Source organism: Rissa tridactyla, chromosome 8 (assembly GCF_028500815.1).
Source record: "Rissa tridactyla isolate bRisTri1 chromosome 8, bRisTri1.patW.cur.20221130, whole genome shotgun sequence".
NCBI classification, from domain to species: domain Eukaryota; kingdom Metazoa; phylum Chordata; class Aves; order Charadriiformes; family Laridae; genus Rissa; species Rissa tridactyla.
The window spans coordinates 27,871,391-27,894,470 of record NC_071473.1 but is presented as its reverse complement, the minus strand read 5'-3'; the positions used below and the strand labels follow the sequence as shown (position 1 = coordinate 27,894,470).

Genomic DNA, 23,080 nt, shown 5'->3' with positions numbered 1-23,080 from the left:
TCGTGAAGGACACAGTAGAAGAGATGTAGGGAGTTTACGACATTTGGCCTCAGTTTCTGCTACACTGAGCATGGTTACATCCCCCCTGTTTCCTGGTCTTGGCATGGCAAATGGGAAGGATGAGGTCTGGAAAGCACTGCCTGTGCTGAACTTGAGTAGAAGCTCCCTGTAATGAGGGCTTAGAAAAATCAGTCATGAATTAGGAGCAAAAATATTGGGTAAATATGGGGTATTGTCATGTGAAGAAGAATTTTTGTAGAAAGGTGCAAAGGATGAATTTGCATTTGGGGAAGGTGGGAAAGCTGCGAATGTTTTCAGTAGAGGTGCCTCGTAAAGAGGAATGTGGGGTTTTGAAATGGAGGGGACGAAAAGTGTGGAGCAAGCCATCCCCTGAGTGCTGTAGCCGCTGCTAATATGTGGGAGCTGAGGCTTTGCTTGGGGCTCTGGAGCTGCTGCGGTGGTACAAACACGCTGCTGTTAAGTTAAAAACCAGCTATGTGGTGTCCAGGCTCGATTCTGCTCCAGGGAAGGGGTTGGATGGAGAGGAGGGAGCTTTCAAATGCCAGACAAAGGAATGGCTTGAGAGAAATAGCTGAAGAGTTTGCCTTGAGGCATGGTTTGCAGACGCTGCATTAGAGACTGTATATTAAAGAGATGGTCTGTCCTCCCTAGAAAGACAAGAATTGATTTTGGTATTTGGTTTGGAAATGGAAACCATGTGCATGCAAAATGTAACTTAATTTAACTGATTCTACTTGTTCACATGTTGTTCTCAGCATCCTCCTCTGTATTGTTATTCTCAACTTGCGTGCCCTTTGTGAGCAGTATTGCATTTTTTTCTCATCTGTTTGAACCTTCCTGGAGGGTTTTACTTCTTGCTTCACCTCACCAGCTGCGAGCATCCACTTGTCTGTCTCTTGTACTGTTCAGATGTGTGTTTGGTGAAGTGGTGATGAGACCCTTCGTGGTTACAAAGTGTTTCCCCTCTTGGTGCTTTCTAGGTGCTGGCCACCTGGATGATGTTACCATCACAAGCGCTCGCCCTGGACCAGGTGTGCCTGTGGCCTGGGTGGAGAGCTGCTCCTGTCCCGTGGGATACGAGGGGCAGTTCTGTGAGCGCTGCTCATCTGGATACCGGCGAGAGACGCCGAGCCTTGGGCCCTACAGCCCCTGCGTGCCTTGTGCTTGCAACGGGCACAGCGAGACATGTGAGCCCGAGACAGGTAAGAGGGGCTGATAAAACAGGGAGCAGCAAGAGGGTGGTTCTTTCTGGCTTGGATGATGAAGCAAAACCTGTGTCCCTCTCTATTCCAGGCATGTGCAACTGCAGGGATAATACGGCGGGGTCTCACTGTGAGAAGTGCAGCGACGGGTATTATGGGGATGCGACAGCGGGCACGGCCTCAGACTGCCAGCCCTGCCCGTGCCCAGGCAGCTCGAGCTGTGCCATCGTGCCCCGCACGAAAGAGGTTGTGTGCACCAGCTGCCAGGCTGGCACTACAGGTGTGTTCCTACACAAAAAAGTCTGTTTTTTTCTACACCCTCCATGCCTGTGGATATGTGTCTCCTGCCAGTTCTGGGGCTCTGACCGCAGCGAGCAGCACTGAAAGCTGCTGTGCCTTCTGGTTCAAATGCTTCTCCCTTCCTCAGCCCTGTTTTCTGTCTTGTGAGAGCCCCAGGGTTACCCATATTCTTTGTGCCTGCCTCTTGAGAACAAAAGAGAAACAAAGGATTAATCTGTGCAAAGTCGGAATGTTTCTGTGCTACGTAGGTGAGCTGTGCTGGCTTCTAATAGAGCTCTGTTAATTGCACAGTGTTGGGCAGAAAATAGGATAGATTTAAAAGAGACAGGAAGGCAGGTCAGGCTGAAATAAAATTAGAAGATGGAGTTTGCCAGGCAGAGAGGCACTGCGGGATGCTTGCAGGGGAGGGGCAGTGCCCTCCCTAGGAACAGCAGGAAGGCTGCAGTGACTCACACACTGCCCAAAAGACATAAGGCCAAATTTATGCTCAGCGGTTTTAAAGAGAAATATGTTAACAGGTGCATATCTTTTCTTCTTAGCAAGAAACTATGAGGTCCAAGCATGTACCTGACTTGTTAAGCAGAGCCTTTGTTCTGCCTGCACACAGCAATGAAGCATTCTGAGGTTGGCAGCCCATGCTTCTCTGCTGATTTTATGCTTGGCGTGGCAGGGTCCAAAGTACAGAATACCTGTAAATGCTTGAAATGCTTAGAAAAGCCCCGAACCAAGCACCAAGGTAGCTCATGGGGGTTCCCATGGGTGCCGCTGCTTCATGAACCAAAGCGGAGTCCAGGAGTCCGGGTTCCCTGCAGCTCAGGTTTCAGTACGAGCTCATCTTTAGTTGTAGCTGTGTGGTCGCACAAGAGCTCCTCCTGTCTCCTGCTGCCTTCTTGGGATGTGAGGGGAAAAGTGATGGAAAAGAGAATTTGTGTGTGCTAGAACTGCCTAGGAAATAGAGCTTATGGCTGGCTGGGGAGGTCGGATCTGCAGTGAGTGTAGGGAGCTGCTGAGTTGGATGCTGTAGTGGCTGCCCGTGGAGGTTTGGCAGATCTCGTTGGCAGTGGGGCTTCCTGGAGCAGTTATGCTCCATGGAGCTCTACCTGCTTGGACTTTTAAATTAGCAACAGATTACAACAAATAGGTTTGGCTTAAAGGGATAGGAGGGAAAAGAGGAGCTGAAGTAATACATAATGCAAAGTTCCAGTGAGAAAGAAGCTTAAATTTAGAGATGGGGAGAGCTTTGTCTGTGGTTTTGTACACCTTTCTGGCCCCAACAGAAGGATGAAAGGGGAGGGAGCTGGAGAGTTTACTTTTCAGAGGAGGGGTTGCAAAGTGGGTCCAGGTGAGACGGCAGCAAAGGGCTTTCTGCCACAACACGTGTGTTTCTGTTGCGTCCCAGGTAAGAGGTGCGAGCTTTGTGACGATGCCTATTTCGGAGACCCACTGGGCGAAAACGGTGCTGTGAGGCCTTGCCGCCTCTGCCAGTGCAACGACAACATCGATCCCAATGCCGTGGGCAACTGCGACCGCCAGACGGGCGAGTGCCTCAAGTGCATCTACAACACTGCCGGCTTCTACTGCGACCGCTGCAAAGATGGCTTCTTCGGGAACCCCCTGGCCCCCGATCCGGCCGACAAGTGCAGGGGTGAGAGCTGATTCCTCTAGCATTTAAAAGTGATCTTATCCCTAAGAGCTGCTGTTTCCTGATGCGGTGTTAGGACGCAACATCAGGCTGTTCGTGTCCGTCAGCAGCGATGTGTGGCTTTATACTGGTTTGGTGTTTGCAGCTTGCTAAAATGCTTGTGTTGTTTGTGGGCACTACTGCCATCGAAGCAAAAGCATTGTGCGATGCAGGGGCTGGGCTGCTGCCTGTTTTGGATCCGGGCCCCTTTAGGGACTGGCTATCAGAGTATCAACACCAGAAGGGACTTCTAAATTCCTGCGTATTTTCCCATCCCTTTTATTTTTGCAGCTTGTCACTGCAATCCCTATGGCACTGTGAATCAGCAGACGAGTTGCAATCAAGTGACTGGGCAGTGCGAGTGCCTGTCTCACGTCACGGGAAGGGACTGCAGCGCCTGTGAGCCTGGCTTCTACAACCTCCAGAGCGGACGCGGCTGTGAGAGGTGACGTTCACCTTGGATCGGGGCGAAGAGCTTGGTTTGGGGTGGTCTGTGCTTACCTCGTGCAGGAATGTGATGTTGGTCGTGAGTAACTGGTGTGGCTCCGTGCTGCTGTGGGTGGGGAAGAGCAGCAGTCAAGGAACAGCTATGAAGGCCGTACAAAAAGCCTGACTTATAAATAGCTTTAAATCAAGGTTTTAAATAGAAAAGTGCCACATGACTGCACGATCATTGGTAGCAGGGGCTCGTGCGTTCCTTTTTTTAGTGCGGGCACCAAGTGACCTTGCATGGGTCAAAGGCTCAGCACCTCGCCTCCTGCATCTGCATGGTGAGAAAAGAGACTTTTGGCAATGGAGGCATTGAGCTGTGCTCGCTGGGGCTCCTTTAGAGCAGTGCCTCCCCTCTGTGTCACCGCCTGACATGCGGCTGCCTCCCCCAGGTGCAACTGCCATGCGCTGGGCTCCACCAACGGCCAGTGTGACATCCGAACCGGGCAGTGCGAGTGCCAGCCTGGCGTCGCTGGACAACGTTGCGACAGATGCGAGGTCAACCACTTCGGCTTTGGCTCCGAAGGCTGTAAACGTAAGTCTGAGAGGCTGGAACCAGGCAGGTGGGAAGGATGTTGCACAGCCAGCCTTGCTTCGCTTTCCTCCTGTCTCTCACCTGTCTCACCTTGCTCCTCATGACAGCAGGAGTTAGCACTTTTATGTCCACATCCTGCATGGTGAAATTTGATCTCTGTACGATAGCTTATCCCCTTTTTCTTCTTATTTTTTTTTTTAACTGGGGGTAGGCAGAACTCCAACTTACTAGGTATACCCACTTCTCTCTGGTACAAATACATTCTCTGAGTCTTGTCCTGCAACAGTCCTGTTTCCTAACATTAAATCTCTGCACAGCTACTCTGCAGATGGCCTGAATATACAGATTCTCTCTTGAGGAGCAACGTGCCTTGTAAACGTGATTGAAAACCAGGATGATCCAAACTTTCCTCCTCAATATCCCTGCCTGTAAAGAGCAGAAAAATCAACTGCAGTTCGTTACAATGAAATGGGGTAGAAAATCATAATGCTTTGTGGGAGAGACAATAGCAGCACTGTGAGCACGTGCAATGAATGTTGTGTCCAGCTAGACACAGTGCCCAGCTGCGCATAGAAGCACACCGGTGGGCTCCAGCTGTGGGTTTGTGCCCCGTTGTTGTTGCAGATGTTTTAGTGTATTGAGGGTATGCTCTTGCCCTGCGGGCTTTAGGGTATTTCTGCTTCTCCTCCAGTCTGACTGAGGTTTAACTTCCCCGCAGCCTGCGACTGTGATCCCGAGGGTTCGCGCTCCCTGCAGTGCCAGGAGAACGGTCGCTGTGAGTGCAAGGAAGGCTTCGTAGGGAACCGCTGCGACCAGTGTGAAGAGAACTATTTCTACAACCGCTCATGGCCGGGCTGCCAAGAATGTCCGCCCTGTTACAGATTGGTGAAAGACAAGGTAAGGCCACAAACGCCAGTATTGGTACCACTGGAGACTGTGGCATGTGCCCGCTTGTGCGCAGTGGCTTTTACTCCCGTGTCTGGCTGGTGCTTGCTGAAAGCAGAGAGGTTCAAGGTGCTTTGTGCCGTGTCGTAGCTGTGCTCTGTCCCTCTCGTATAGGTGGCAGAACAACGAGAGAGGTTGCAGGAGCTGGAAAATCTTATAGCAAATCTGGGTACGGGAGAAGACACCGTAACCGATCAAGCCTTTGAAGAGAGGTTGAAGCAGGCAGAAAGAGATGTTATGGAATTGCTCCAGGAAGCACAAAACAGCAAAGGTGAGTTGACCTGGTCAGGCATGGACCAATGGGAAATGAGCTCTTTGCTTGATGTTCCTGTTCCCTTTGAACACAGCGTGTTTTATTTTTCAAGCCTGTGCAGTGCCTCAGGACAGACAGCTATTTCAGATAGCGCTGAGACAGTGTATGTTATTATCAAAACAATGGTGGCTGTGCTTTTATCCTTTTGTTCTCCCAGTGGTCTCTGTGGAACATGCAAAGTAAAGATCTGCCGCAAGCTGTGTACATGTGTGTTCTATGTTACCCTCTTCTCCAGATGCAAAGGAGGAGTTTACTTATTGTTAAACAAGCAGAAGGCTTTCCAATATACTTACTTATTATGCTTATAAATTTGCTCAGACATCTTGGGATAAAGCAGTTCTTGTTGGGATGTCATCAGCAACCAGAATGAAGGCTTCAAAATCCTGCTGGCAAGTGTAATTATCCCACCAGAAAGTGCGTGAAGTTCTGAAATGTGCTGTTGTGGTGGCCTGTAGCTATTTTTCCTGCTAAACTCTGCTTCAAATCGATTCTTGTACTGTCACCTCTACCATAGGATGTCTGTGAGCAGGGCGTTGAGCAATGCGAGTGGTTTGTCCTTAGGGTCTTTTTAATGCGTAAGCTGATGTGTGTTTTGGAGAAGAGCGACTTGAAGACAACTATTGACTTTACAGTGAAAGATGTTCCCCTGGGAATTGGTTCAGTCATTTCAGACCACTTTGGAAAAATCTGTCCCCTTTGTGTGAAGCTGCAAAAAAGCTGACGTGCATCCAACGCGTTTGCTTGGGAAGATTCCTGACAGTGGGAATGATCACTGAAGCTTTTCTCAGTTTTACCCCAGGTAGCTTTCTGCGGCCTGCTTGGCATCCGTGCCTAGGTAATAGTCCCATGTAGGGGGGCAGAAGAGTAGGGATTGAAGAAAATTGAGGAAATTAATTAGATTTTGTGGTGGCGTTTTCCATCTTTTTTTCCCACCTCTTAGAACCGTAGAATCATTTAAGTTGGAAAAGACCCGTAAGATCATCAAATCCAACTGTCAACCTGATGCTGCCAAGTCCACCACTAAACCATGTCCCTCAGCACCACACCTACACGTCTTTTAAATACCTCTAGGGATGGTGATTCCACCACTGCCCTGGGCAGCCTGTTCCAATGCTTGATAACCTTTTCTGTGAAGAAATTTTTCCTAATATCCAATCTAAACCTCCCCTGGCGCAACTTGAGACCGTTCCCTCTCATCACTTTTTCCTTGGGAGAAGAGCCCGACCCCCCCCTGGCTACCCCCTCCTTTGAGGGAGCTGTAGAGAGCCAAGAAGATCTCCCCTCAGCCTCCTTTTCTCCAGGCTGAACACCCCCAGCTCCCTCAGCTGCTCCTCACAAGACTTGTGCTCCAGACTCCTCACCAGCTTTGTTGCTCTTCCCAAAGAAGCAAGTGAAATGCAACAAAAACTACCCTTGCAAAAATCTGTGCACACCTGTAGCTCTTATTTGCGGTTTTCTACTTGATACGTAGTTTGTAGTATGTTTTTGAAATGTATCAAATGTTCATGTTCAATACTTAAGATGTGCTGTAAGGTTGAGGCAACGTATTTGGGAAAAATCTTAATTTTAGAGTCCTGCAGGCTTCTGCTTGTACTTTCTCTCTTAATAATGCTCCCACGTTTTCAAAAGTAATTGCCCCTAGTTGTGAGGCACATAGCTGTACTTTTACGGCTCCATTATTATGACGCTGTTGTGGGGAGTTACCTGGTGGTCCAAAAACTTGCGGAAGTTTGAGGGGGCTCATAAGTCCTACAGATTAGAGAATCAAGGCTCTATCTTGCCAGCTTCTGTCATCCCTTTGCTTTGGGGGGGAGTTTGGGGTGGCTTTGCTATTCTGCACATCTTCTAGCTGCTCCGTATGGAGACTGACTCAGGAGTAGCCACCGCTGCCTGAAGCAGGCAATAACATACAGCCCCGCTATTCCTCCCTCTCTGCTTACCTTCTAGGAGTTAAGCTAAAGAGAATTCACAAAGCAGATGCTTTGTATCTCTTGAGGAGCAGCTCTTTTGTGTTTTTTTTTTTAAGTTAATGATAGAGGTGAAACATGATTCTGAACACAAAATCCCCCATCAGAGTCTGTTCCAACACCCAGCTGGATTGTCATCTTAGTAGTTAATGACTTTTCATTTCTCATATTTGGTGCACATTCTGATGATAACTTTGATCTCAAGCTGACTGACTTATGAAATGGCTTTGCTGGTCCCCTTTCAATAGGGGATTAACCTACCAACATGTTGCCTGCAGTGGTAAGCTGCTGCTCCAGCTTCTCTTCCTGCTGTAATTAATTTTGCTCCCTCTTTTTATATTGTGTGCTTCAGACGTAGATCAGGGCCTCATGGATCGCCTCAAAAACATCAACAGCACACTAACGAGTCAACTCAACAGGCTCAGGAACATCCAGGGCACGGTGCAGGAGACAGAGAACCTGGCGGAGCAAGCCCGGGTGCGGGTGGAGGACACCGAGGACCTGATCAGCTTAGCTTCCAATATGCTTGAGAAAGCAAAGATGGCAGCTGACAATGTGGTGAGTGTGCTGCTGAGATCCTACATGGTTAGGGGAGGGCCTTTCCTTTCTGTGCCCTCTAGTGTGTTCTTCTACTTGTTCTCTCTCTCATATAGCAAATTTGCTATGGAAATACCTTCTCCCCTACCCAAGACCATGGGAAATAAATAAAGGAAGATCACCAGGGTCTGTCAGAGATACTATCTTAGCCCCTGCTCAAAGAAACCAATTTAAGAACCCCTAGATAAATATCAGCACCTTTGTTTTTAAGGGATGACCAGTAGTGGAAATGTCGTGGGCTTAAGAAAAAAATACAGAGAAGTCAGAAGTAGGTTAGACACATCTCTAAGCATTTAGATCATGACAATAAATATTTAAAGCAAAGATGAATAAAAGATGAAAAAAGAGCTTTAAGATTTTTTTTCTCGTCCTTTGTTTCCAGTCCATTACACCTCCGGAGTCAAGCGGGGACCCTAACAACATGACTCTATTGGCAGAAGAGGCCCGTAAGCTGGCTGAAAGGTAGGCTGTGGCAAAACGCACTCCTCACAGCCCGCATCAAGGCCCTGCTATTTAGTACACGGAGAAAGCAAGATTTAATTTGCTTGATATGAAACATGCGCCTTTTGCTGAGCAAGAGACTGGCAGTGTGGGTGATTGCCCGTGTATCATTGAGGGCAAACGCTAGACGTGTGAGTGAGGGACACATACAACCATAGCAGTGCCTTTCAGATGATCTCGTGGGCACTGCTGGAGTGATGCCTTGGTTGTAGAGATGGTCTCAAACAGCATCTTCCATTGCAAATGTTTCAGCATCTTCCACATGCAAATCTGCGTAAAGGAAGGAAAAAGTAAGAGAGAATAAAATCTGGAATTGAAGATAGAAACCACTGACCGACAATTCTAATGGCGTTACTTTTCTTCTGTAATCTTATCCAGACACAAAAAAGAAGCTGATGAGATTGTTCGCATAGCCAAGGCAGCAAATGATACTTCCACAGAAGCATATCAACTGCTGCTGAAGACCCTGGCGGGAGAAAACCAAACCGCAAAGGACATTGATGAGCTCAACCAGAAGTGAGTCAGTAACAGAAAATTGGTTTTATTTTCTGTCTGTAGAGCAGTACTTCAAACTAAGATGCCTTCTGTAGTGTTGTATGCTTTGAATTTTATGGGAGTCGTTTTTCAATTTCTTGGCCTTTCTACTCTATTAGTAAGTTCATTTCTACAAAAATAAGTAACATAACTGGATCCTTGGGGTTTTTTAGGTATAATCAAGCAAGGAACATTTCTCGAGACCTAGAGAAACAGGCCAGCAAGGTGCTTGCGGAGGCAGAGGAAGCTGGAAACAAAGCCCTGCAGATCTACGCTAATCTCACCAGTCTGCCTACAGTGGATTCCACAGGGCTAGAGGTATGCGCAGGAAGCATCACGTGCAGTTTTCTGAAGATCAATGAGGACAAGCGTTACAGCAGTGGGCTAGGTTGCTGACATACCTTGCGTGTGCTCCGCTAATGTTTCTCTGCATAAGAACAGCCTATGGAATTTTTGTCCTTCTTAACCATAATCCACACTTGTGCATTTCAGTTTTTATGCAGGAGACTTGCGTGCTGGAAACTAAATATGTAAACCCGCACATCCCCTGATCTCTGAAGGGCAGAAAAACAGTGAAATGTTGTTTGCCAAATACCTTGGCTTGAACAGAGAAGTGCAGAAATTTCGGTTCCCTCTGAAGCCTGCAGAACTGCTCCCTCTCCTGTGCTCACTGTAGCACAGGAGATTTTGTTGCACGCAAAACTGTTCACAACCGCTGCCCTTTGTTGCACTGACCCTGGTGGTGTTCGGGGCTTTGAAGGCAAAGTTACAACTGTAGTTGTAAGAGATGGGAACGCATCATAGCTTCTGCCTGTTTGTCCATTAGAAGCTATACTGTGTTCTGCCACCTGTTCAGAAACTCTTTAACGTTCAGGAATCTGCATTTGTTTCTGATTTCCACCTGCAGAATGAAGCAAATAAGATCAAGAAGGAAGCGGAGGAGCTAGATCAGCTAATTGCCAGGAAGCTGAAAGATTACGAGGACTTGAGAGAAGACATGAAAGGAAAGGAGCTAGAAGTAAAGAACCTCTTGGAGAAAGGGAAGACAGAGCAGCAGGTCAGTTCTGTTTTGTGCAAGCTTTTGTTCCCTGGAAGAAACAAAGGAAAACAACTAACTGGCCAGATATGAAAGATTTGGTCTTATTCAGTCTTATTTTAGCACTGTGTGTTACTTACAAGAATACTGAAGAATGGTCCTGGAAAGGACACGCAAAAAACTGGTAAAAGCAGTGAGGCTATATGGGAAAATGGGGGATGTTTGCAGGGGTGGGGTCGTTTTTGTATTCAGAACAGTATCCCAGAAGCACCGAAATTCACCTGGTCTCAGAGGAAGCATTGCCGCTCAGGGATGAACGCCGTTCTGTGTGGCGTTGGTGTTTCAGGCTGAGCAATGCTTTCTGATGCACCTAGATGGTCATCCCTCAAAAGGTGAGAATGTGTTGATACACGTCATGTCTCCTTAGACTGCAGACCAGCTCCTGGCTCGAGCGGATGCAGCAAAAGCCCTGGCTGAAGAAGCTGCTCGGAAGGGCAATGGCACACTACAGGAGGCTAATACCATTCTCAGCAACCTGAAAGGTAAAGAGAAAGCACCTGCAGTGAATCCTTTGCTTCCTGTGTGACAAGTCACTTGGCAGTAGGGTATCTTGGTTAAACTGGCCCTGCTATTGCAGGTACCTGAGTGTTAGGTGGGTTCTTTTGGCGCTTTTTTTTTTCTTTAAAGAAAAAAAATGGAAATGTTTCCAGTGACTAGAAATCTCCTTTTGTTTAAGTTCCTTATTTAGCGTCAGAAAACGTATAACAGGGAGAGCTGCAAGCATATACCCCCCACAATGTCAGGGTGGCAAAGCCAGGGTAGCTTGGTCAAAGAAGCAGCCTGAGGCCCTTCTGGAGCAAGTGATAAGCATCTGTTTTGTCCTTTCTTAGATTTTGATAAGCGGGTGAATGATAACAAGACAGCAGCGGAGGAGGCGCTGAAAAAGATTCCTGCTATTACACAGACCATTGCTGAAGCCAACAATAAGACGCGCCAGGCGGAGCTGGCGCTGGGCAATGCTGCTGCCGATGCCCGTGAAGCCAAGGCTAAAGCAGATGATGCTGAGAAAATTGCTGGTTCTGTCCAGAAGGTGAGTCCTTTGTGGTTCTGAACCCACCCCTCCTGAGATACTGGTGTGTAACTGCGTAAACTCCTCTGTTCCAGCATTTCCTGGTGAGCCCCATGTGCTTTCTGCTGTATTCCCCACCAGGGAATGCAAAATATGGGATGTTAGGAAATCGGTGCATTTTGATGAAAAGGGTTGAAGGAAGTTGTGCACCTTCACCACCTTTTTCCATCCTGTTCGCCTTGTTGGCTGTAGAGTGCAGCTGCTACCAAAGCCGAAGCTGACAAGACTTTTGCTGATGTGACGGGGCTGGCCCGAGAAGTGGATGACATGATGAAGCAGCTGCAGGACGCAGAAAAAGAGCTGAAGCGGAAGCAGGATGATGCTGAGCAGGATATGATGATGGCAGGCATGGTAAGTGATGCTGGCAGGTGGCAGCAGTGGCAAGAAGGTTCCTTCTCCCTGCTGTCCTGGCAGTGCAAGCTTTTTTCCCTGCTGTCCTCCTGCAAAGACAGCACTGAGTCCAGCCAGAATTCAGTCTCTTCCAAGTTTAACGTGGGATTGAAGACAAGAGACTAGCAAAGGAGCTCCTCTGGTGGCATTAGCATAGGTTCCCTGCTGGAACTTCAGAGCCAGTTTTCTTAATGCAGCACTTCCCTTTTATTTTAACTGAAACCAGGCTGTAGCCCTCTTGACCCTGTTCTGACTTTTCCTGCAAAATCCTGCTTGGTTATCGGGGTTCCCCATCCTGAAATAGTCAGAAAACTGATTATTCGAAGGTTGTCAGTCTTAGCCAACACTGTGATGGAGATCTCGGTGCAGGGGTGTTATCCTTGGGAGAGGTGCCAGGGGTGTGTGTGACTAACTGCTTGGGCAGACATGAAAAGGAGAGGCGATGGTTTCGTAATCCCTACAGCCTTTTTGTGCTTTCATTTTTTATACCGTGCAGGCCTCACAGGCTGCCCAGGAGGCAGAAGACAATGCAAGAAAAGCGAAGAACTCTGTGAACAGCTTGCTTGCCATCATTAACAACCTGCTGGATCAATTAGGTAAGACTGTCCTTAATGTGCCTTATGCTTTTGAGTGTTTTCCTGCTGCCTGGCGTTGCCATGCTGGCAGCCGGTGTGGTGTGTCGGCTTCCCTGCCGGCGCTCTGCCACGAACCAAATGGGTCTGGTCACTTCTAGAAATGGGGTTTTTCCCCCTGGGGTGGCCTCAAATCTTGTCATGCAATGTTTGGTACCACTTTTCTGTGAGCTGAGGACTGCTGTTGAGGCAGTGAAGGTGTGACGTAGTTGGTCCCGTTCTAAACGCTGGCTCTAACGTAGAGATGTCCTGGTGGAGATCTCCGTACGGGTATGGGCTCAGCTGGGCAAGCACCCAAAAGCAGTACGTCAAAGGTGCTTTTTATTTATTTATTTTTTAATGGACTTCACTGTTTGTTTCTGACTTTTCAGGGCAACTGGAGACAGTGGACTTGAACGAACTGAATGAGATCGAGGGTACCCTGAACAGTGCCAAAGACCAGATGAAAGAGAAAGACCTGGACCAGAAGGTGTCTTTCCTCGAGAGAGAAGCCAGGAAGCAAGATGATGCGATACAGGCCTACAACAGGGACATTGAAGAGATCCTGAAGGACATTAGCAACCTGGAGGACATCAAGAAGACCTTGCCCTCTGGCTGTTTCAACACCCCGTCCATTGAGAAACCCTAAGGGTGCGCTGGGGGTGGGGGTATTTCCCCGGTGAGCGGTGGAGCGGTGGTTTGGCTATGGAGTGCCTTAACACACATTACCTTCTTCAAATTCCCAACTCTATGCTGCTCGCAGCCACTGTTTTCTTTTCAAATCAGGATAAGATGGAAGGTTTTTTTGGTTGGGTTTTTTTTTCTTTTTTTTTTTTTTTAAGAGAAGCAAATTAAATATCCGTCTTTGGGCATCAAAGGGTTTTTTTATATAAACTGTCTTCCTGAGCACTCCGCCTTTGCCCCTCTCTCAGACACAAGTTTCCCTTTGATTAGCGCAAGGATGAGAGATGCTCTGGACTCTTCATACTGTGGTTCAGGAATAACTATGTGAGCTGTATACGGTAAGGCAAAACTAACCCGACTTTCTCTCCTCTCTTCTCCCCTTGACTGTAAAATCCTCAGTCCCAGAGCTCTCTGTCCCTATGAAGGAAGGGGATGGCTACCAAAGTATTACTGTAATGGCCAGTATAGCTGCACTCATTCAGATCCCTCTTCCCAACTTCTAACCCTGTGAATTTTTATAATTTTTTTTTTTTTATTGTTAACTAGTGGCCAATCGACAGCATTGGTAGCCTTGACAAAATAGCTGAAGCCTCTTTCTGAAATGCTTTCCGTGATGATGCATCGCTCTGAGAGCAGTGCGGCCTGTGCGAGGAGCTCTGTGGGAATGTGGGGTGCCGGTGGAGGGGTAGGTCTGGCCAGCCCCACTCCTGGGCCATGGAGAGGCTTTGGGTCCGCTCTGGAAGCAGCTGCCTGCTGGGGAGTCCAGGCTGGGGAGCATGGAAGCCGTGAGCTACCTTCCCATCTGTTGGTGTTGCTATCGAATTGACAGAGAATTTTTTTAATCGTTATTTTTATGATGTATGTCTGGTTGTCGGATTAATTTGTTCAAGCAGCAGCAGTCTCGCTGAAGAGGAGTGCTGCCATCCAGAGAGCTCTGACAGCTGCACTGGCCTTCATGCCCGGTGCCTTTGGGTGGGGAAAGAAGGGGGAAATGAAAAGGGCTTTCTCTCCATCTTTTTCCTGAAGGAGGACAGTGGCATTTTTATATCTCCTGGCATTGCTCTCGCCTTTTGCCCGTTTGTAAGCTGGCAGAGAGAGCTGGAGTTTACCAGTGCCCTCCTTTCTTTTTGCCTACCGGTCTCCCCGTCACAGTCCAGTCACCGCAGCGCAGGGACTTCAGGCCAGGCTCCGGGGGCAGTTCTGCCTTCCCCAGCGCCGCTGCCGCCTCTCCGCAGGCTCCCTGCCCAGGCAGCGCCTCCGGGGCGGCGGGGAGCCCCTCGCTGCTCCCCCTGCCCCCTCTGAGGCCAGAGCATTCCCTGCGGCTCCCTCCTCGCCTCCAGCCTGGCACCCCCCCGCCCCCTCCTTGAGATCCAGTATATATCTATCCTTAAACACTATGCAACTTCGTACGTTTGCGTAGCGGGGAAGAAATTATTATCTGACACACACTGGTGCTATTAATTATTTCAAATTTATATTTTTTGTGTGAATGTGATTTTTTTTTTTTCCGTTTTTTTTAAAATCATGATTATAGTGTGAGGAAGTCTCTTGTGTGTGCGTATGTGTGTGTAAATACACCCAGCCATATTTCCGGAGTGGCACAGCCTGGCCTCCTCTGTGCTTTCCCCTGGAGCCATCGGGGTGCGTGCACCGTATATTCCTCCCTTAGAGCTCGGTATTTCTCCTTCCTACCTGGGCTCCTACTGTCTTCCCTCTCCCGTGTGCTCAGCACCTCCATGGGCATCAGCGACAACCACTCTGCCCCTTGGTGCGGGCTTTCCAGCCCTCCCTCCAAAGCCAGCCCCGACGCAGCCCCTTCCGTGTCCCGTGTCCCTGGGGACGTTGGGCCGGGGGGAGCAGGGGCTGTGGCTTGGCAGCTGGGCTGTGAGCAGCTGTGGCGCTGTCGGGAGACCGGGCCCGGCGTTGAGGTGGTTGGAGAGCTGGATTTGGGGATGTCTTGATACCGCTGTGTGAGGTGGGAGGTTTGGTGCCCCCTTGGCAGCAGCGCTGCCGGGCAGGGGCTGTTCCAGCAAACGCCGCAGCGCTCCTGTTCCCTTCCGCTTAGAGATTCTTACCATCCGCCCCCCTGCCTGCCAACACCTAGTGCCTGGAGGAGGGCTCCCCTGCGCTTGTCCGCGCGCGCGGGACACTGAGGGGGTGTCCTGTCCGGCTGCTCGGGTCCCATGGCTGGCTGTAACCGCGTCACCTCTCTGCCACGGCTGCGAGAAGAGCAGACGCGAAGATGCACGCGTGCCCTGGCTGACCTCAGGCCTAAGGTTTCCTGCTTTCTTCTCTTTTTTTTTTTTTCTTAAACTGTTTTTAACAGAATTTTATTTTTAAATAAAAAAAATCTTTATAAGCGATCTCTTAATCACTACTGCAGTACAGCCATTATTCATTGTATAAGTCCAGTTATTTCTTGTACGTGATGTGATGATGCGCCGGGTGCTGGTGGAGTGCTGGGCGTCACGGGCGACGTGTGACAGTCCCTTCGTCACCTCACTCCTGACTGCGGCCCCTCAGTACGTGCCTTCACTCCAGCTTTTTGCCTTAATCTGTGGTCTTGCTGTCTGGGGCGGTGAACAAAATGCAACACTTGCAGTTTTTATGTATAAAACAGTATTTCTTATTTATAATAAAGTCTGAATATTTGTAACCCCTTATACCTTGGCTTTCTTTTGAATATTGCTTTGGGGCTGGGGGCGGGCAGTGTTTATGGGGATGTGTCTCAGTTGTAGGATTTGCCTCTTGCTTAGTTAATCAGCTGAGCTGGACTGGGGTGGTAGAAAGGGAAAACTGGGAAGCTCATGTGGTGGGCTGCAGGTGGCTATGGCGACTTTGGTTTCTGCCTATGTCCACTGCTCCATTGCCGTGGCTACAAAAAAAAATAATGTAAGATTATGTTGTTGATGCTGATGCTATTGGAGCTGTATTGTCCTCCTGGAAAGCCTGGAGGGACTGGGGGCTGTTTCTTTGCGACGTAGGGGTGAAATCCTGTCTGCTTTCAGCTGAAGACATGGAAAAGGATGGGGCTCCTGGGAAGAAAACCAAAACCCCTAAATGAAGAAGCTGAAATTTCTCTACTGGAAACTACCATAAATTTGGGTACTCTGTGTTCCTCTGTGGGTTCTGTCTGCCAGAGCTGGGATAAGTTTTATTCCTGAATTAAGCAAGTTTTTAATGTCAGGACCGATTACTGTGATAACAGACTGGGCAGCTTTGCGATCACACCCGTCTTCCAGCTGCAGACTGGATTTCTTTTATTTTTCTCAGCAGAGGAAAATGCACGTGTCTCATTAACTTGCATCAGAGCTAATCCCTTCTCAACTGGTAAGTTCTTTTCATTATTATTATTTTTTTTAATTTCAGTTTGTCTAGCTTCAGCTTTTTGTTCTTCAACTATAATTGCTGCTAATGCATTTGTTTTCTAAAATTCCTTTTTTTTTTGGCCAGCACTGCTGTTGAGCGAATCCCGGCTGGTGCGATGCTGGTGTTGCCGCGGGACTGTGGGTAGCAGTCAGCAGAGAACCGGGTGGTTGGAAGGTGCTGACCTTGCCTGGGCTGTAGCTTGACGTGGAGCCTCTTAAAACTGTTTTTTAGGCTAAAACACTCATCTCAGGAAGCGAGTCTGTGCCCTTCATTTTATCTTCAGGTTGCACAGCATCAGTGCTTGTCCTGTGAAGCCTGGGCCAAATCCCAAATAAAGGTGAAGCCACAGGCTTTTGTAGGTTTATGCTGAGTCTCTGAAATGCTTGTATCAGGCTGGTCTGAAATCAGAGGGTTTTTGAGGGCAAGATGTGCCACGCTCTGCCGCCGGGAGGAGCAGAGCCAAGGGAGCACGAGAACTGCTGCTTCCAGCTCGCTGAAGTGCTCTGTCCGTGTTTTGGAGTCTGGGTAGAGAACATCTCAGGAGGGTTCTGCTCAGCCTGGGCTGAGCTTGACCTCAAGGTGGAAGAGGAGGGACCTTGCTGAGGCGTGACCAAGCCGTGCCCTGGGGGCTATTTTTCTCCTCTGATTTCCAGTGGCTTTTCTCACTGTCCAAGCTGAAGCTTCATCACCTCTCGTGTGCTCCCTGGAGAAGTGAGAGGCTGGCAGCGGGCAAGGGGGGCCTGGAGAGCAGCTGGTGATGGGAAGAACTGGGGCAGAGTGGTCACTTGGGGTCTTTGCAGCTGGGTAGAAATAGTCAGGGTGCTCCTCCCAGTGGAGTGGGAGAGAGCTGCTTGAGGAGGGGGGGCCTGGGGGCTTCATGGGCTGTGCTGGGGAGGCTGGACTTCAGGGGACCTGACCTCGTGGGGCTGCTGAGCCAGGTTCTCTCCCATTTCTGGGGAGGACGAGGTATCGTCAGGAGTTAGTAAGTGCTGGGAGCAGCTGCTCGGAGGAGGCAGCTCTAGTGTGTCTGTGTGGATCTGTGGAAGAGGAGGAGGACATACAGCCACCACGCTGAGCTGGCCGTGTCTGCGCTCCCCATCTACAACCGTGACATCTTGGACCACGTTCTAGTTAGTCTGTCTAGTTACCTGCTGGACCAATACCTTCTGCCTGCCCCCATCCCAGCAACATCGGGAACACGGTGTAAGCAAAAAAATCCCACTGAGGTCCCCAGCGAAGACCAGCAGCCACCACTGTGGGGCTGGAGGCAGAGAGGGGAATGCGGTGGGACAGCACTGCTGCCTTCCCTCATCTCCGTCTGTCCCTCTGTCTGTCTGTCCGTCTGTCTGTCTCGCCCCCTCGCTGGCAGGGGCAGGGTACAGGCGAGGCAAGGCCAGGCGATGGCACTTCCTTGCAGTGCCGCTGCCTGGCCCTGCCCCGCTTGCTCACCGTCACTGGGCCGGTCCACGGTGTCCCTCTGCCTGCCCCAGTGATGTCCCCTGCGCGGGGGTAGCCCTGCCTGGCACAGGGAGTTTTGCCAGCCCTGAGCAAGGGCTGCCCCCCTGCTGTCTGTAACTGCCCCTCCGGACCCACCAAAAGCAGCCATGAAACCAAAACCTGCCAGAAGGCCACATCTCCTGAAGGAAGCCCATGTGTTCCCGAACAAGGAAGATATATACACACACATACATATATATATATATATATATTTATTTATTTATTTTTTATAGGATTGACCCATAAGATCACTGTGCTTCAAATCCTGAGGTATAAAACGGATTCTCTGTCTGGGAACAGCGCTGTATGAGGGGGAACACCCTGGCCCCAGCCCAGGGAAGGCAGCTTGACGTGCTGGCCCGAAGCCTGCCTTCAGAAGCCCAAGGCACACGCCTAGAGAAGGCAAGACCGAAGTCCAGGCTCTATTGCTGTGCTGTGTGTTTGATGATACCGGCGTGGCAGGATCCCTGGTTTTCTGCACCAAGGCAGTGCCAGGTGGCAGGATAAAGGTCTGCTGCTGGACTGGAAGAGAAACTCCTCGGGCTCAAACAGCTGGCATGGAGCAGATGTGTGGCGGCGGCGGGAAGGACGGTTTGGTCGAACAAACAGAAAATAGCTTGAGAGAAACTACTTCTCCAGAAACCGCAAAGGAGACGTGAGGCCGCCCGCAGCAGCAGCCCAGGACTGGGGTTGCAGGAGGATGTTGCAGTTCAGAAGGTCCCTTGTGGAGGGAGGCCTGAGGGTGCCAGGGATGTGCTGGGCTGCAAGGACGACATCCTGGTGGTGTTTATCTCTCATGAGCCACCAAAATGGGTTTTCTTCCTTGGTTACATCAATAAAGCTATTGCTTCGGGGCTTTCACACATCCATCACTTGCCACTGGCAACCATCAGCAAAATTCAGATTATTATGTGGATCCAGACTGTCTTTGGAGTGGCTAATTCTGCCATGGCTGTGTCCTCAAGGACTGATTAACTTGCCAGCCGCTGCAGTGGTCTCCTTGCTGTAGCAGGTTTCTTAGTCCAGTAATGAAGAAGGAGCGTAGGACATCTTCGGAAGGACACCCCTTACGTCACAGATTAAAGGGGAAGGGCAGACCCGGGTTGTCCAGTGAAGAAATGCTGTTCCGTTGCAGCGTCTGATGAGAGCCACTGTTCTTCATGCCTCCCATCGCTTACGCTCACTCTAAAAGGTAACATTTCTGTTAACTGTGTTTATGTGAGACCTTTTCTAAAGGGCGCTGCTGTAGCGATGGGCAGCATTTGTTCTGTGCAGGGTTGTGGCCACCAGTGAGGGTGGTGGGCACCAATTTGTTCCAGACCTGGTCTCTTCAGAAAACCAAGGCCCCAGAAAAATACACTTTTGGGTAGCGCCACACGTGCATTTGTGTGTTTTTCAGAGGTGCTCTTGAAGGTTGGTGGAGGATGACGAGGTAAGAGTAACCTAAGTAAATATGCAGAAATGAGTGGAGAGCGAGCTGTGTCAGTGCACTGTTTGCAGAAGTGAGGTGAGCGGTGGGGTGATAGCGGTGAGACGGGAAGGATGACACAGAGGAGCCAGACAAGGGAAAAGCTTCCGGATTGTGAGAGCTGGTCTTCCAAGAGCGAAGTCAGCCAAGGACTTGGGCTGGGCAAGGTGCAAGGGAACCACTGCGCTGACAGGAGGAGAGGAGCTTCCCGAGCAGAGGGGTGTCAGCGGGCAGGAAGGTGTTTGGGGCAAGTGATGGACTTCAGAGCAGAATGGACTAAGTGTGTTTTGTCAGAGAAATAGGCAGACCCTGCGAACCGCCAAATGTGGCGGGGAATGCTGTAAGTGGTTTTGTCTTGCTTCTTAAAAAAGATAATTAAAAAAAAAAGAAAATCATATAAGGCAACCTTGGGTGCCGAAAATCAACATGCCACCAGCGCTTTTGTGAAGCTGAATTCCTTGTCGTGAATGATATTAAGATCCAGCCTGTGAAATTAAAAGGAAACAGCCTGTTTATAGAAGATAGTTGACTGAATCAGCAGAGGCAGGTAAGCTTGGCAAAGGGAGGTGCAAAGATGTGGTGAATTCGGGCTGTTTGCACCCATGAGATCACCAGAAGCCGTGGGGGAAAGTCCTCTGAGTCAGCTCCAGGTGCATGAGTGTCTGGAGGCTGCTCGGATGGGGACCTAGATGTTAATCACCCCGGGTCTGTTAGCTCTGAAATGAGCAGCACATCAGCACCATTGCCTGTTGGGTTGCTTTTCAGTCCCCGATGCAGAAGGTGACCTGAAAGGCAACCGGCCTTGGAATGGGGGCAAATTTGATGGGCATCTTCATTTCATCTAATGGTGTTGGTGCACATGGACAACTTGCGGTCATTTGTGACAGCTGCTGTCCCATGATAGTAAGCAGGGGAGATGCATCGTCACCCGAGATGCATCAGCAACCTCAGATGAGCCCATTCCCCTCTCTGTCTCCACACCTCATCCTTTGTCTAGCACGAAAGCAACTGCACTGGGTCAGGCCAAGGACCCATCCAACCTTGTTTTCTACCTTGGGAGCAAAAGCAGACAACGGTGTGTGAAGATTCCCGGCCTCCACCTTGTTTCTAGGTCTGGGGATTTCCTGAAACTGACAACAGTCTGGTAAATCCCGACGGATCTGCTTTCTGAGTCGGTGTCAGAGCTGCCTTCGGGGTCTATTTGAACCCCAGCAGCCGTTGGTGGTGGGTCCCGCTAGTCACCTCTTCTGGCCGGTTCTGAGCCCTGCTCCCGTGGATTGGCAGAGCCGGCAGTCCCCTCCGCCCTCCCCAGGCTTCCCGTGAGCTCATCGTGTTTCATCTCTCTCCCTGCAGCCGCCTGCGTGCCCGGGCAGCCCCGCGCTCCCGCCCCAGCCCCGCCACCCTGCCCGTGGCGGTGGGTGGAATGGAGGGGACGGGCAGGAGGGCTGTCTGCGGGGGCACGCGCTGCTCTCATCCCCGGGGCTGTCACCTGTGCTGGGCGCAGGCAGGGGTTGCTGGGGGTGCTGCGCCCCGACAATGCCCCTCTCGTCAGGGACGCGGGCGCCTGGGCCGGGCTCTCCCTGCTGGGGTGAGTCAGCCCACGGCACACGCGTTCTTCCTGTTGGGAGTGACTCAGGTGGAGCAACCCTGATAAAAACCACCCGAGAGGCAAAAAGCCATAGGAAACCATTCGCGAGCAGCCCCTGCGGCCGGGCCCTCGTGCTGCCGGCACACGCGATGGCCGGGTGCTGGCTGCCGGCCCTGTGCTGCCTGGCCGTGTCCCTCCTGCCCACCGCTCGGAGCGCCAGCAGAGGAGAAGGTGAGGCCTGGGGACGGCCGGCTGCTCCCGCTCCCTGCCCTGCCATCCCGCTGCCAGCCCCGCTCCCTGCCCTGCCCCGTGACCGGGTGCTGCAGGGCCCTCTCCCCTCCCGCACCCGGGATTAGGTTGAGGCCTGTAGGTGCTTCTCCTTGCATTTCCTCCGGGGCTAAATATCCCGTGAGCATTCAGACTTTGTGGGGTTTTGTTTGTGTGCTGGCATCCCTTTTAAATAACGTGTTTACGTGCAATTGCTTTATTGCTTTCTGCATAAAGCCTTGCTGCTCTGGGTGGGAGCCGGGCGCAAGCACCAGCGTCGCCCAGGGAGCGGGCGGCCGACCTGCCCGCTGCGGCTCTGACCAAAACCCCCCGCAAGACCGAGGAGGAGCCGGAGCCACCTGCGGTCCGCTTCGCTGTAGCAATATCTGCAGTGTTTGTGTTTTGTGCGAGTCCATGGGGCTTATGAGGTGCCGGCGGTGTCCCGTGGGAGGCGGTGGGTCTCCCACAGCACACAGACCCATGGCGAGCTTCAGAAATCCAGAGGGTCCTCTCGCGTGTGCAACTGTAGCGGAGGGTGCAGCGCAGCGATGCTTAAGTGTGTTCAGCCCAGAGGTAATTCAGTGTCGGGGTTTCGGTCGCCTTGGCGTACAGGCTGGAGATGAGTGTATTTGGCCAAAATCGGGTTTTCACGTGTATTTTGTAAATACTGAATGATTTCAAATTTTTTTTTTTTTTTTTGTCTGCAGTACTGGTGTTCTGAAACGCGCTCACTCGGCTTGAAGCTGGTCTTTTATCAGCTTTCCTTTTAAGCGCGGTGCAATGTGATAGGGGGGGAAAAGTGCTGAATAAGTGGTTTGGTTGTTTGTTTTAAAAACAAAAGACCTGATTTGCTTTTCATGCTACTCGGACAATTTTTACAGCAGCCTTAATTGCATGCAGGTTTTAAAATACTGTCTTCCCCCCCGCCACCCCCCACCCCTTCCTGGCAGCTTTCAGGCAGCTGCTGCTTTTCCGCAGACTCTTGAACTTACTTCTGCGCGTATGTGAAAGCGACAGCCGACAACCAGCCGCTCTTCTATGATGCAGCGGATTTTCTGCCTTGGTTCGGTGGTGTGGACTAGTCTCCCGTGCTGTTACTCCCCTGGTCCCGGCACTAGATGTGCGCTCGTAATTAGCGCACGTAACCCCGTTTTGCTTGCAAATGAGCTGCGTGGGTCAACCCGGGCTCGTGTGGGGTCCGGCCGAGCGGCAGAGCTCAGGGTGCTCCTGCCCTGGTGCGAGCGGAGCCTTGCCCGAGCCAGCGCGCGTGCCACGGTGGTGTGTGCCTGCGTACGGTGGCTGAAGGCATCTCCCAGGGCTCGGGGAAGAGCTGGGCTGTGGAGGTCAGAGCTCCACCGTGCCAATGAGGTGTCTATCTTGGTGTGGCGGACAGGAGAAGACACCACATGGCAGCTTTTGGTTCCCGGTGTGTGGTCCCTGCTTGCTGGTGCTGGTGGAGCCCCAGGAGACACAGGCATCTCTTCCTGCAGCGAGAAAGCTGTGGAGTCGGGTGATGGGGAAACCCAGGAGCCAGGGCAGCAGATGGACGGCTTTCTGGGTCGCTGTCCCAAAGGCACGGAGCAGGGAAGGGCTTGTTTGTCGTGGAGGCTTCGTTGCATAGAAAGCTTTATTGATCCCTTGATGAAAGGAGCAGTCTTTGCAGACCAACTCGTACGTACAGGGCTATCGGATCTGCTCCTCACAGACCCAGTGCCAACCTCGTTTTCTGGTTTTGTGAATGTGAGAAGACAATTTAAGAGGCCCAAAGCTGCCTGTCTCCTTCTCCAAGCCTTTCTGATGTGGGAATTTGTCTCAGCACAGCAAACAGTCATTTTTCACGCTTTATTCTGCTGGGCGGGAGCTGGGGGACTGATGCCCTGCTGGAGGTGTGCCACGGACCTCCTTCATCCCGATGGAGCACTGAAGAAATCCAGCTCAAAGCTTCTCGTCTGTGGA

The 23,080-nt window shown here is 50.7% G+C and overlaps 2 protein-coding genes across 2 annotated transcripts in view; both read left to right on the top strand.

Annotated features, from left to right (window-relative positions):
• Positions 1-15,598, top strand: part of LAMC1 (laminin subunit gamma 1) — a 66,932-nt gene extending 51,334 nt beyond the window's left edge. The window contains exons 12-28 of the mRNA XM_054210714.1: positions 1,002-1,223; positions 1,315-1,503; positions 2,923-3,168; positions 3,496-3,649; positions 4,086-4,228; positions 4,947-5,125; positions 5,288-5,444; positions 7,806-8,011; positions 8,433-8,512; positions 8,930-9,067; positions 9,259-9,403; positions 9,993-10,142; positions 10,549-10,663; positions 11,012-11,211; positions 11,443-11,601; positions 12,137-12,236; positions 12,644-15,598. Coding sequence (XP_054066689.1) covers positions 1,002-1,223; positions 1,315-1,503; positions 2,923-3,168; positions 3,496-3,649; positions 4,086-4,228; positions 4,947-5,125; positions 5,288-5,444; positions 7,806-8,011; positions 8,433-8,512; positions 8,930-9,067; positions 9,259-9,403; positions 9,993-10,142; positions 10,549-10,663; positions 11,012-11,211; positions 11,443-11,601; positions 12,137-12,236; positions 12,644-12,900 — 2,840 coding nt within the window. The 3' untranslated portion in view covers positions 12,901-15,598. The remainder of the gene's footprint in view (positions 1-1,001; positions 1,224-1,314; positions 1,504-2,922; positions 3,169-3,495; positions 3,650-4,085; positions 4,229-4,946; positions 5,126-5,287; positions 5,445-7,805; positions 8,012-8,432; positions 8,513-8,929; positions 9,068-9,258; positions 9,404-9,992; positions 10,143-10,548; positions 10,664-11,011; positions 11,212-11,442; positions 11,602-12,136; positions 12,237-12,643) is intronic.
• Positions 15,599-18,923: 3,325 nt separating this feature from the next.
• LAMC2 (laminin subunit gamma 2) overlaps positions 18,924-23,080 on the top strand; it is a 40,793-nt gene continuing 36,636 nt past the window's right edge. The window contains exon 1 of the mRNA XM_054210715.1: positions 18,924-18,993. The gene's annotated coding sequence lies outside the window, so the exon portion shown is untranslated. The remainder of the gene's footprint in view (positions 18,994-23,080) is intronic.